The sequence below is a fragment of the Rattus rattus genome, chromosome 17, assembly GCF_011064425.1.
Source record: "Rattus rattus isolate New Zealand chromosome 17, Rrattus_CSIRO_v1, whole genome shotgun sequence".
Taxonomy (NCBI): Eukaryota; Metazoa; Chordata; class Mammalia; order Rodentia; family Muridae; genus Rattus; species Rattus rattus.
Window position 1 is genome coordinate 30,426,505 of NC_046170.1, and position 12,739 is coordinate 30,439,243.

General features: G+C 56.7%; 2 protein-coding genes across 6 annotated transcripts in view; both read left to right on the forward strand.

Moving 5' to 3' along the window:
• Window positions 1-2,200, forward strand: part of Vac14 (VAC14 component of PIKFYVE complex) — a 101,938-nt gene extending 99,738 nt beyond the window's left edge. The window contains exon 19 of the mRNA XM_032887440.1: window positions 1,608-2,200. Within this exon, the coding sequence (XP_032743331.1) occupies window positions 1,608-1,770 (163 nt within the window). The 3' untranslated portion in view covers window positions 1,771-2,200. The remainder of the gene's footprint in view (window positions 1-1,607) is intronic.
• Window positions 2,201-3,373: 1,173 nt separating this feature from the next.
• The window catches only part of Mtss2 (MTSS I-BAR domain containing 2), a 20,490-nt gene continuing 11,124 nt past the window's right edge, over window positions 3,374-12,739 (forward strand). The window contains exons 1-10 of one of the 5 annotated variants that reach the window (XM_032887371.1): window positions 3,375-3,572; window positions 7,880-7,941; window positions 8,036-8,109; window positions 8,771-8,855; window positions 8,957-9,048; window positions 9,129-9,203; window positions 9,485-9,493; window positions 10,369-10,526; window positions 10,809-10,916; window positions 11,642-11,739. In XM_032887371.1, the coding sequence (XP_032743262.1) occupies window positions 3,504-3,572; window positions 7,880-7,941; window positions 8,036-8,109; window positions 8,771-8,855; window positions 8,957-9,048; window positions 9,129-9,203; window positions 9,485-9,493; window positions 10,369-10,526; window positions 10,809-10,916; window positions 11,642-11,739 (830 nt within the window). In that variant the 5' untranslated portion in view covers window positions 3,375-3,503. Of the gene's footprint in view, window positions 3,573-4,254; window positions 4,490-7,879; window positions 7,942-8,035; window positions 8,110-8,770; window positions 8,856-8,956; window positions 9,049-9,128; window positions 9,204-9,484; window positions 9,494-10,368; window positions 10,527-10,808; window positions 10,917-11,641; window positions 11,740-12,739 lie in introns of those variants that run through there. The other 4 variants (XM_032887374.1, XM_032887376.1, XM_032887372.1 and 1 more) reach the window with 4 other exon arrangements.

The window sequence follows — 12,739 nt, forward strand, 5'->3', positions numbered from 1 at the left end:
CCCATTTGCTAATGGTGTTGTTATGACAGTGTGTAGACTTATGGGCACACATCCCACCCTATCCCCAGTGTCATCTCTGTGGTCTTGAATCTCACTCCTGCCCCAGACTAAGTGGCTTGGATAACGGCTAGACACACCCTGGACCTAGGACTGCCTGCTCTAGGTCCCTCTGCCCCTCAGGAGTCTGGTTGTTCTCCAGGACAGAGGCTCTACCAATAGCTGCTGGGCCAGAGGCCCCTCCCCTCATCCAGGGAGTCAGACAGGGGCAGAAGCCCCCAAATGACAGCCAAGTGGGCATCACCAGGCCACTTTCACTCTTTAGCCAACAGTGACCAAGCCTGGCTCAGGAGAACGTTGGCCACAGATGCTAAGATGTTTCAGGCAGTGTGTGTCATCCCCGAAAGAGAGGAAAGGAGCAGTGTGGGCCGGGGTGTGGGAGGAGACTCAGGTTCCCAAAGGTGCATCTGGGAGCAGTTATGCCCCCGTCCTGGTCTGAAGCTCAACAGGCCACAGCCATGCCTTCAGGCTTAAAGCCACTGGCTTCTCTCACTTGGCCAGCCTCACTGGGGAAGGTGCCATTGTGGGAGCTCTGTTGTGTCTCCCTACTCAAGGTAGAGGAGCCAGGTGTACCAGGCTTGGGCTGCCTGCTCTCAGAGTCGTAGAACTGTATGTAGCTGTCCATCTCATACCCGAGCTGGGGCTGGACACCAGGCAACTCAGGCCATGACTTGTCTCCTGTGGCAACCTCTTTTACAGACTCGGAAGGAGTTTTGTGCCGTTAGCACCAACCAGGCTGGGGCCTCTTTACCAACCCCAAGGTCCCAGAGAGTCTGTTTAGCTGAGTGGGTCACAGTCTTCATGAAACCCTTTGCCAGGGCCTCTAAGCCAGTGAGCCAGAAAGGAGTGTGGAAAACAGAAAAAGTTTATGCTGGGGGGACCATTGGGAATGGGTCAGGGACCTGAGTGGCAAGCTAAGCCCAGCTGATGGGAGGCAACAGGATTGGTCCATCAGTTGGGAGGACCATGTATGCTGTGGATGCACTGCTCTGCAGAACAGCTAAGAATGGCAGCAGCGGGTGGGTGGGTGCCCTCAGCATGGCCTGTGGTAAGACAAGCTCTTCTCTGGGAGCAGGTAGTGATCACAGGCCTTGGGACCTGAGGCCTGCCAAGTTATGAGTCCAACAGAGAGACTTCACTGATCCCAGCTGTCTGCAATCCCAGCCATACCACAGAGAAAAGGCTGGGCTGCCCCCTCCCCCTTCTCCCCAGACCCTGTTCCAGGCCCCAGCTGCCTTCCTGGCTGGCTGCTAGCCCTGGCTCTTACCCCAAAGGGAGCCACTGGTAAACAGGAAATGCTTCCCCATGCAATGCCTGCTCTGGGCGGGCGGGCGGGCGCCATCAACAGCCCACAGGCTGAGAGACATCCAAGCAGGGTCGGCTGTTCCCACCAGCTGCAGGAAAGGGGGTGGACATGGGACCCTAAGCACTATGGGTCTGGCTGCTGGGAAGATGTTACTGGGCAGGGACCCACAGATGCCCAGAGGCTGAATCCCACCAGTACCTACCATGATGCAGACACTGACTCTGACTTCTGTCCATCTTCCCAGAGACTGTCTAAAAGCTGCCCCCAAGTCCCAGAAAGGTGACTCGCCCAGCATCGACTACACAGAGCTGCTGCAGCACTTTGAAAAAGTCCAGAAACAGCACCTGGAAGTAAGACACCAGCGCAGTGGACGTGGGGATCACCTGGACCGCAGAGTTGTCCTCTGATGTGCCTAGCATGGAAAAGGGCCCTAGTGGCCTAAGAAGCACTCAGGGTCTCTAGGCTGAGGCCACAAGGAGCCTGAGAACCTGCCTCCAGTAGGGCTGGACCTGACCACCAGTCCAGGGTAGGGAGGGGGACAGTCTTGGCTCTGTCAGCCCCAGCTCTTCCCAGCAGAGCACTTGGACCCCAGCACTGTCAGCTACACCCTGGCTTGGGATCGATGGCTTCTCTCATGATTTGGACCACAGCCTCAGGATCCAGAAGCAGCCTCTTTCTAATCCCTGTCTGTGAGAAGAGCTTGACCTTGGCCCCAGAGCACTGTCATGGTGTGTATGCATATGCACATCTGTGCAGATAATGCACACAGGCCAGCACAAAGACCTCTACAGAATGATGTTCACCCCTGCCCCAATAAAGAAATGACAGAATCCTTAACTACGCCTGCCTGCTCCTTCTCTGCTAGCACCTATTCCTAGCCTGATGCTGCAGCTACCCTGGGGCCTCACCTGTCCTGGAAAGCCAGCTTCATTCTGGGCCCTGATGGGGATGTGAGTCCAGGGCTCAATTCTTCCCAGGACCAGCACCTTCCTCCTAACCTTACTCTCATTCCTTAATCCTGCTTTCTGATTCCCTGTGCAATGTGCATGTCCCCATAAGCAGGAATGGCACAGCAGGACACTGAGCAGTAGGAGGAAATAAGGCAAAGATAGATGCCCCAATCTTTGACTTAGCTCAAAGAACCTCTGTGGCTGTCACCTGGCTTTGGGCTCTGGTGAACCCCTAATTGCCTGCTGCGGCTCTTTAGTTGCCAGGAGCTTGTACCTTCTTCCCCCTGGAGCCCTAACTGTGTGTCCCCCATGAGAATAGGTTCACCTGGAGTCTCCTGGACGACAGCAGTACTTGCCCTCTCCCACGTGCACATTGCGTGCATCCCCACACATTACACTCAGCAGGTTGAACACAGACCACTACTCACGAGGAAGTTGGGCCGGGACACCATCACTATTTCCACCCCCAATCCAGGTGACATCGGCACTACTTAGAAAAGGAACTGAAGGACATTTGTGCAGGAGGGTTGGACTTTATGGATGGTCTGTGGTGGACAGCTCCAATAAGGCCAGCTCCCGTTCCCCTCTGCGCGACGCTCGGTGCTACTCATCAGGCCGGGATGCGCTAAGGACCGCATCCGCGGCAGGTTTCATCTTTGTCGAGCCCAAGGCCTTGAAGGTGCAAACCCGGGCTGCTCGCGCTGGGTGGGGGCTGGCCGGGCCCCGCCCCTGCGCCGCCCCGACCCGCGGTGGCGCCCGCTCCCGCCAGCCCCTCTTGCCCGACCAGTCTGGCAGCGCTAGAGCTCGGATTTCAAAGCCCTGGTTTCTGGCCGTGAATGGGTCCTCGCCCGCCCGGCCTTTCCCACAGCTCCCTCCCGTGCTCCCTCCCCGCGGCCCTCCCTCCGCCGTGCCCACGTGACGCCCGAGCTTCGGCGGCTCGGATTACCGCCGCCGCCGCTCCAGTGCCGGCGCCGAGGCTGCGCCGCGAACTGCCCGCGCCGCGCCCCCAGCCCCACCGAGCCATGGCCCGCGCTGCCGGCCCACGGCCCGCAACCCCGGAACGCGGCGCGGCTGGCCGCTGAGAGCGCGGCCCCGAGGCGGGAGCCCCGGCGCGGCCCCGGAGCAGCGCCTGCGGCGGTCCGGCCCCTCCCCTGCACGGCTCCCGCGCCCTTAGCGCGCCCGGCCCCAGCATGGAGACGGCAGAGAAGGAGTGTGGCGCCCTGGGCGGGCTCTTCCAGGCCATCGTCAACGACATGAAGGTACCCCAGGCGGGCTCCAAGCACGGGTCTCCTCTGAGGGACGTGTGGCGGGGCAGTAGTGTCCTGCTACGGCCGTGCAGCGCGGGTGTGTGCGGGTGTGTGTGTGTGTGTGTGTGTGTGTGTGTATGTGTGTCTGTGTCTCCTCTGAGGGACGTGTGGCGGGCAGTGATGTCCTGCTATGGCCGTGCAACGCGGTGTGTGTGTGTGTGTGTGTGTGTGTGTGTTTCTTGTCTGAGCCTGTCCTGCTGCGCCCGCCTTGCGCCTAGTGCCTGTCTGGGTCCGGAGGGTGGGGGTGAGTGCTCTCAGGTTGGGGTGAGGTCGCCCTGTGGAATCCTGACTCAAAGCTGAGCATCCGCAAGCTCTCAGTACCCTAGACCCCTAAACTATGAATTGGGTTTGTCTTTAGGGCCGACCTTTAAGGCCCTTTAACGGATCCAAGGTCTCTCGGGCCTCCGCCCCCTTCCACCACAATGCCCCCACCACACACATACCCCTGATGCCCCGAAGCCCAGACAATGCTGTCACCGCCAAAGCAGGAAAAAAATAATAAAGCAAAGAACCGTTAACTCTTTCCCCGCCAGCCTCGGGCCTCTGCGTGGACGCAGCCCCACCCCCACCAACACCACCCCCCCACACACACACACCAACAACCCCAGTAAGCTCCAGTACTCTTAATCCTCGGGTGGGGTCGTCCCTGAAGCCCGAGGGTAGAACTGAATCCACCTTGGGGAGGAGGAAGGCTGTGTGTTGGCTAAGCAACCTGGGGAGCGCTTTCACCAACCCCCACTTCTTGATCACTCAAGGTCAGACTGAGCAGGCACCCCTTTCAGGTGGGGAAACTGAGGCCTGGGAAAGGCTCAAGGTCATAAGGAGACCATTGGATCCTGCTTCGGACCTCAGCCCTTATTATCCATCTGGTAATTTGCTGAATTTTCCCTCACCCCCAAAGAGGCCAGTGTTTGACAGGACTGCTCCAAACTGACTAGGCAGGGAGAGCTTCAGTGGCAGGGTAGGAGTGGAGTGCCAGTGTCCCTGCCCTGCACTGTACCCCTTGTCTAGGGACAGATGGAAACAGGGAAGAAACTAGGCCCTGCACTCCTCCCCACGTCCTTACCCTAGGCTTGGACTTAGCAAGAACAAACCAGAATCCTACTAGACCCAGGGGGCTACAGAACCCACATACCCTACCCAAGTACTCGAGAAAAATGCTTTGGAAGGTGGTGGCTTGTAGAGAGGCAAGAAATTGGGGCTCCCCTCCCAGTACTGCCAAGGAACACCCCCAGTGAGGGGAGGCATCTGCCAGATACTTAGATAGTTGCTCCTTAAAAAGAGGCCTGAAACCACACTGGCCTGGGACTTGCCAATTAGCAGCATGTCAACGCCTTCCCATAGTTCTATACTTTCCCCCGGGACAGACGGACACACACACACACACACCCCTGGCAACTCCACCTGAGGACCTCCTCACTGGCCCTCAGCATAGTTTACCCATCTTGTAAGCATTATATGTTCGTGCCAACATCCCCCTCTGAAACTGGGTAACCCAGACCACCTCCCCTAGCTGGCACTCCTGGGCTGGCAGAGGGTGGGAGCCGCCCACACTGCCTCCCACTGGCAGTCACTCAGCAGCAAACACTGCAGCAAGCAGCCGCTTCTGCCCAGACGAGCCTGTAAGATTATGTCCTCCGTTTCTGCCAGTTGCAAGGAACTCTGTTGAGACACAGGTCCAGTCTCAGCAAGGAGCTTGAGCTAAGCGGCAGGCAAGATTTCTAGATATGTGGGGCCAAGATGAAGAGACTTTACCAAGTACCATCCTACCACATATGCATATGTTAGGGACCCTGAAGGGACCAGCTACCTGTACTGACTAGCTGGACTTTAAAAGCTGCTTCTGGCTGTCTCACCCAGTAGCCACTGTCAAGAAGTTCAAGGAGACTCGGCTCTCCATGATTCTCTCTGGAGTCACTAGAAGGTTCCAACGCTGTGCTGAGGGATGGCCTGGGAGGAAGGTTCCTCACTCAGAACTTCAACCACAGGGACAGAGGAGGGTATAAACCCAGAGGCTGAGGGGACGCTGAAGAGCTAGTTAGCTTGCCCTGCCTTCTCTGTCTCAAGCCAGCTGAAACCAGAGATTTGAACTTGCCTGAGGCCCTAGGCCTCGTCAACAGAGGAAATAGGGTCCCCATTCCAGAAAGGGTCCTAATCCAGAGTGAGGAGTGTCACACAGACACATAGGTTCTGGCCATGGGAAAAGGCTCCTAACAGAGTGGTGGGGCTTTTGCCCTCTTAACCAATTACATCCGATTTGTCCACAGCAAGTGCCCCCTGAAGTCTACACACAGGCCCTGATTTTACGGCTGAAGAAACCTAAGGCTAGGAGTGCATGCATACCCAGGGTCACCCCCAAAAGCCATTTTTGAGACTAGAGCCTGGGTTGCCCCCCAGACGTACCACAGCCACACCAGTCTCATCCTGGCCACTTGAGCACCTCCCCTCCCTGCTCCAGAGAGGGTCACCAGGCTTGTGGCGGACCTGATGTCTCCCCCTTTCACTTAGTCCCTGTCACCTCCCCACAGAGAAGTGTATGTAGTGCCCTAGCTCCCTGCTTCTCTGAAAACAGGGTCCCTTCATCCTAATATGTCAGCTATAAGATAAGATCTTGCCTCCAGTCCCTAGGACCTCAGACAAACCAGTTAACCTTACTGAACCTCCAGTTCTCCAACAGGGAAATGGGGCAGAAATGAACTTCATTCAGGATTCACTCACGAGGTGGTGAAAGAGTCGTGAACCAGCTTGGCCCAGAACACCTGGCCAGCAGGTGCAGTTCCTATGACCAGTGATGACACAGGGACTTAGCACCTGGGCCAGGTGAAGCTAACACTCCCTGGGGCACCTGTCATTCCGGCCTTTTTTTTTTTTTCTTTTCTTTTCTTTTTTCTTTCTCAGGTTCTTTTATGACCACGGGGGTATGGGGGAAAGAAACCAGGCCCTTAAAGGCTGAGATGTGCAGATCCATCAACCGGGGGTAAACTGGTTGCTGAGGGGACCGAGCTTTCCCAGGGACCAGGAGAACTAACTTTGGACACCCTGTTCCCCAGCATTTTCTCATACTCTGGGAGTGAGGTCTTAGTGAGCCGGCTTCCCTGTCAAGTAGCATTTAGAAGGTGTGAGGGTGCCCCATCTTGAAAAACCCCTAGAGGCCAGGGCCTGAGCTAGCTCTGGACTGCCAGGGACAACCTCGCACACAACCTGTGGGCCTTTTTTACCCAGAGCTGTGTGGGTGGGGACAGCCCACCCACAGTCTCCTCCTCTTGTTCCAGCCTTGCTGTGCTTCTCAAATATTTGCTTTCCCTGACACTGACTTGACTGGGCAGGAAGAGGGTGTTTTTGAGGGTCTGTGAGGCAGCCCTCTTCCTTGCTGTCCCTGGAGAAGCTGGCTAGACCTACTCTGGGGTTCCAGCCAAGTATAGCTCCCCCAGGATCCCAGAACCTGAGGCTTTTCCGTCCCCTTTACCTTGGTACTGAGAAGCCTCAGTCCCAGTCAGCCCATGTGGGACAGGGACTGGGCCTTTGCTAGCCCTGGGCTACCCTTCAAAGAGCAAGGTCTCCCTCAGGGTTCCCCCCAGGCCAGAGCTGAACTTTTCCAGGCCTGGCGGCCATGAAGGGAGCGCATTAGCCAGAAAAGCCCCTTAATCAGACTGGACAACTCAGTCACCAAGAGCCCAACCTCCCTATTGGGAAACCCCCTCCTAATATAGAGCCTCTGGCCAGACTAGGATAAAGGCCACACTGTTCCCCTGGAGGGGAGAGGAGGGGCTGGAAAAAGGTGGCTCTGTTGGCCACACAAGGCCCCATTCAGCCTGGGGCCTAGTTGTCCCAGGCAAGCTGACCAGCCTGTGTAGCAGCCATGGCCTCCCTGGGTCTGTGAGCCACCAGTGCTGGCCAGAGATGACTGGCCTAACAGAAGCAGCTTCCGGGCCACATACGACCTTGTGTGGCTCTAATTCTGCCAACCTCCACTTGCCACCACAGGAGGTAGAGGTATTGGGCCCCTAAAGAAACTACCCACCATCCATTTTCTCCTCCATCTCCCCCAAGGGAGCACGGGTACCACCTGGTTACCAGCGACAGGCAGGTAAGACCATGCCATCCTGTGTCCTGGGCACTCTCTTGCCCGATAGGGCTTAAGCTACCTCCTCTCCATGGGGACAGGGCCATCTCAGAAACTGCCCGGAGGTTGGACAATATGTGGGGAGCCTTGTAGCTCTGACTCACAATGCCTTTCCTCCTCTCCCACCTCACCACAGAGCTCCTACCCCATCTGGGAGGACTTCAACTCCAAGGCGGCGAAGCTGCACTCCCAGCTGAGGTGAGGCTGCGGCGGGGCTGTCCAAGCTGGGGAGGGATGGGCAGAGAATGACCTCTCACCCAATGACCATACACTCCACTGTGTGTCTCCCCAGGACCACTGTGCTGGCTGCTGTGGCCTTCCTCGATGCCTTCCAGAAAGTAGCTGACATGGCCACCAACACCCGAGGTGGGGAGGGGGCGTGGTCAGAGGTGGGGGATGCGCCCAATGGGCTGGGAGGCTGGAAAGGGATATGGGCCGTGGGAAAGATACAAAGCCCAGAATGAAGACCTTGGCTTCTGCTGTGATGGCATGGAGCAGGTGAGCAGTGACAGGGATGTTATCAGGAAATCATCCTCCTGCTGTGGGTTAACCCTTCAGTGGCAGTTAGCGGTTCTGTGATTCCTCATCCATGTGCCTTATGCGAGTTCTATGGGACAGGTGAATAGCCCTGGGGGACTTGGAAGGCCCCTTTTCCTCCTGATCCATCTAGCAAGCACCTGCACTAATGTACTTTTGAGCGATTAAAAACACAACCCAAGCCTTATCCTCTGGAATCTACACATTCCTGGGTCTCAGTGAAGTCAATCGGAAACTTTGCTGACTTTCCCTTGGGTGACTGGTCTTTGTCCCAGCTAAGAAAGAGGGAAGGCTCCAGGGCTGGCCGGCAAGGCACCCAAAGCCACCAAAGGCTAGGATGCCCCCATGTCCCGGTGGCTACAGGATTGCTGGTAATGGGGGCGGGGCAGGGGCAGCCTTTGTGGAATAGCGCGCCGCCTAGTGGCCTGAAGCCGGGACTGCAGAGGCCCCCCAGCCAGGCCCCTTCCCATGCAGCTTGCTTCCTTGCCAGGGGCCACGCGGGACATTGGCTCAGCACTCACGCGCATGTGCATGCGCCACCGCAGCATCGAGACCAAGCTGCGGCAGTTCACCAAGTGAGTGGGCACAGCCGACCATAGGGGATAATCCCAGTCTGGAGAGGCCATCCTTGCCCTGGCCCAGCCCCCTAGCCCTGATGCACAGCTTTCTCCCACAGCGCGCTGCTGGAGAGTCTCATCAATCCACTGCAGGAGCGCATCGAAGACTGGAAGAAGTCAGCCAATCAACTGGACAAGGACCATGCGAAAGGTAGGGGTGGGGCTTCGCGGGGCTTCCTGAACCTTTCCACGAGGACCCCTTACTATAGCTCCCCTCTTGCCCCTGCACAGAGTATAAACGAGCCAGGCATGAAATAAAAAAGAAGTCATCCGACACGCTGAAGCTGCAGAAGAAAGCGCGCAAAGGTAGAGCGCACAGCGCCCCACTGAGGCCCAGCCCCTTGGGCCCCATTCTGTAGCCCCAACCACCCTGTGAGGCACCCCACCCCCACCCCCAGCATCATCCCGGCCAGGGGGATCCTGTCCTCCAACACAGGACACTCCAACATGTCGGGTGGGACTGAGGGAGCACCCAGCACCCTATACTGCCCAGGTCCCCACCCCTCCCCAGGAGTGGCTCATCTGGCTGTCTTTCACACATTCTTTCTTTCTCTGTCTCCTCTCCTCCTCCCACATCCGTCCTGTAGAGCTGCTTGGTAAGTCAAATGTCGGTCCCTCCAGCTGCTCCGTCCCTCCTTGTTGCATTTGTCTGCCTCCACCCCCACCCCCCAGCTCAGGGCCATTGGAAAGAACCTCTCCAGTCCAAGAAGGAACGAGAAAGGCGGTTGGTCCACCAAGGGAGGGGCCTAGGGCATAAGTGTCCCAAACAACTGCTGGGTCAGCCTGCCAAGCCAGGAGGGGGTTCACTGGCTGGGCAGGGTGGGGGTCACAGGCCCTGGCTGCCCAACTGCCACCTGGCCAGCCAGGTCTTAACCTGTCACCAACTCTGTCCCTGTCACCATTCCCTCCACGTCATGCTTTCAACCTCTCTCTGTCTCTCTCACTGCTCCTGTGTGCTGCCGTTGCTGTCCTTGTGCATTGGTCCCCGAGCTGAGTTATCACCCATGCTGAGACACAGGCCTCTTTGCTCCCTAGGCCCAGCCATAGCTCCCCTGACCCCTGCACCTCTTAGTGGCCTGGTCTGAAGCTGAGCAGAGCCCCTACCCTGCTGTCTCTCCTGCTTTCAGCCATCTCCCTCTCTCTACCTCTTGAGGTCAGGGTTATCCTGCTGGGGCAGTGATAGCATCCCGAGTGCTAGAGGTCTCCAGCAGGCCTCCCCGTGGTCTAGCCTACCCCAGATCCTGGGTGGCTGTGCAGCTTGGTGTTGCTATGTGTGTCCGTCTGTTTGCCTGTCCTCTCTGCCTGCTCTGGTGGGACCAGCCCCTCCACAAGCCTTAGAGTCTGCTCCATGTTCCCTGGCTCCCTTGTCCCCAACCCCACAGCCAAAAAACACTGCCACAGGGGCCTGAGCCGTGGGCACAGCCAACCAGGCCAGCGTCCCCAGCGCGGCCTCTCTTCCCAACCCCCACAGGGAAAGGAGACCTGCAGCCCCAGCTGGACAGCGCGCTGCAAGATGTCAATGACATGTACCTGCTACTGGAGGAGACAGAGAAGCAGGCTGTGCGCCGCGCACTGATCGAGGAGCGGGGCCGTTTTTGCACTTTTATCACCTTCCTTCAGCCCGTGGTGGTGGGTCTCTTGATAATTGGGAGCCTCCCCCTGGGGAGGGGCAGGGAAAAGACCCAGGATAAATCTCTTAACCCCCTGTGCCCCTGGCCTGAAATCAGGTCTCACAGCTTGTGATACTCCAGCTGAATCTAGGCAGATGGTTACCTTGGCTGTACAAGCCCGGCCCATGTCAGCATCGAGTATCAGGGAAGGGTGAAAGAGGAGAGGCCCAAGGCCCCGTTTATTTCTACTGAGTGGGTGGGCAGGTGTAGGGGCTTAGACACTGACTGGCTGCTTCCTCAGAACGGCGAACTGACCATGCTGGGAGAGATCACCCACCTGCAGGGCATCATTGACGACCTGGTGGTGCTGACTGCAGAACCCCACAAACTGCCTCCCGCCAGTGAGCAGGTGCGGCCAGCCCTGGGGTCGAGACCAGGACCAGGGAGGAGATGGTCCTACCCTCCTGTGGAGACAGTAGAGAACAGAGGGAGGTTTTGTGGGGAGCCCCTTGTGGGAAGAAGACCAGATAGTGTCCAGCAGCCCCCTGTGGGATTTCTGGGAGCACCTGCCCTGTCACAGAGGAAATGCTCAGAACCCAATAGGACTCAGACCAACATGGACGGACAGAAGCCAGGTCCCTAGGGCTTGGTGCTTCCCAACATAGAGCCAAACCCACCCCTCACAGAGATATTCCCACTGTGCTGGGCAGCACAGTACAGCCCCTGTGGTTGGGTACTTCCTATGAACCCCACACTCTGTAGCATACTCCCCTCAGGTCACCACACTGAGTTCTCTCAGTGGTACTCCAAATTGTCTCCAGCTCACAGGAGAAATCAAGACTCAGAAAGCTCCCGAGATAGTTTCAGCCCCCGTGTCATGGCATTCCCTGCCATGAGTTCTCAGGAACACCTGCTCGACCCTCATCCGTGCCTGGAGCCAGTTGAGGCTCAGTAAGAAGCCCATGTTTAAAGAAGGCTGAAGTCGGGCTTGGGCCTCGGGTTCACCTCCTGAGGTGTAGTTCATAACCGGGGACAGAGTGGAAGATGTCCTGCCCTGCCAGCTCTCTAAAGCTTGATAAGAGACTCTACAGGTAAGGAGCTGCCTCAAGTGACCGCCCCCATGCCTCTGTCCAGGTGATCAAAGACCTGAAGGGCTCTGACTACAGCTGGTCATACCAGACCCCACCCTCGTCGCCCAGCAGCTCCAGCTCCCGGAAGTCCAGCATGTGCAGGTGGGTGTCAGGTTTGTGGAGGGAATCCCGGGAGGTTCTAGGGAAAACCAATAAAGTTATGTAAGCAGTTGCTTCAGCACCCCAGAACTCACACAGCATCTAAGCATCCAGGGACCTTTCATATGTAGGAGACACGGGTACACACGTTGGTTGGCAGGAGAGACGGGTCGCAGCTTCACTCATGGAGCATCACTGTGTGCCAGGCACTAAGGTTTTTTTTTTCCTACAATGAATCCTGGCACCATTGTGTCAGGAGAGGAACTAAGGCACGTGAGTCACAATTGAACCATTGGTCTCTGGCAGGCCTAGGACAATATAGTATGAAAGTAAAAAGGTGAGAGCAACCTGGGCACGGTGATGCAAGCACTTGGAAAGTGGAAGCAGGAAGGTCAAGGGTTCAAAGCCAGCCTCGATGACTTATTAAGTTCCTGTCTCAAAAAATACATTTGTAAAAGCTAGGTGGAATGTCGGTCAGGGTGGTGCATGCCCTTAATCCCAATACTTGGAAACAGAGACGGGAAGATCTCTCTGAGTTCAAGGCCAGCCTGGTCTATCTACATAGTGAGTTCCAGGACAGCCAGGGCTATATAGAGAAACCCTGTCTCAAAAAAACAATAACAAGGGGTTGGGGATTTGGCTCAGGGGTAGAGCGCTTGCCTAGCAAGCGCAAGGCCTTGGGTTCGGTCCCCAGCTCAATAAATAAATAAATAAATAAATAAATAAATAAATAAATAATAATAACAAAAAGGAAAGAAGAAAGAGAGGAAGGGAGAGAAGGAAGACAGTGGGTGACACATGTCTGAAATCCAGATGCTGGTTGATTGGAGGGAGTAGAATTCAAGGTCATCTACAATTGTATATCAAGTCAGAGGCCAGCCAAGACTATACGAGACCCTGCCTTAACAAATGAAACTTCGGATCAAGAAGTGGTGTGGTGGTTTCCAGGAATGTGTGTTTGGGCTTCAGGGTAAAGGACACCCCAGCCTGTGTTGTCACAGGC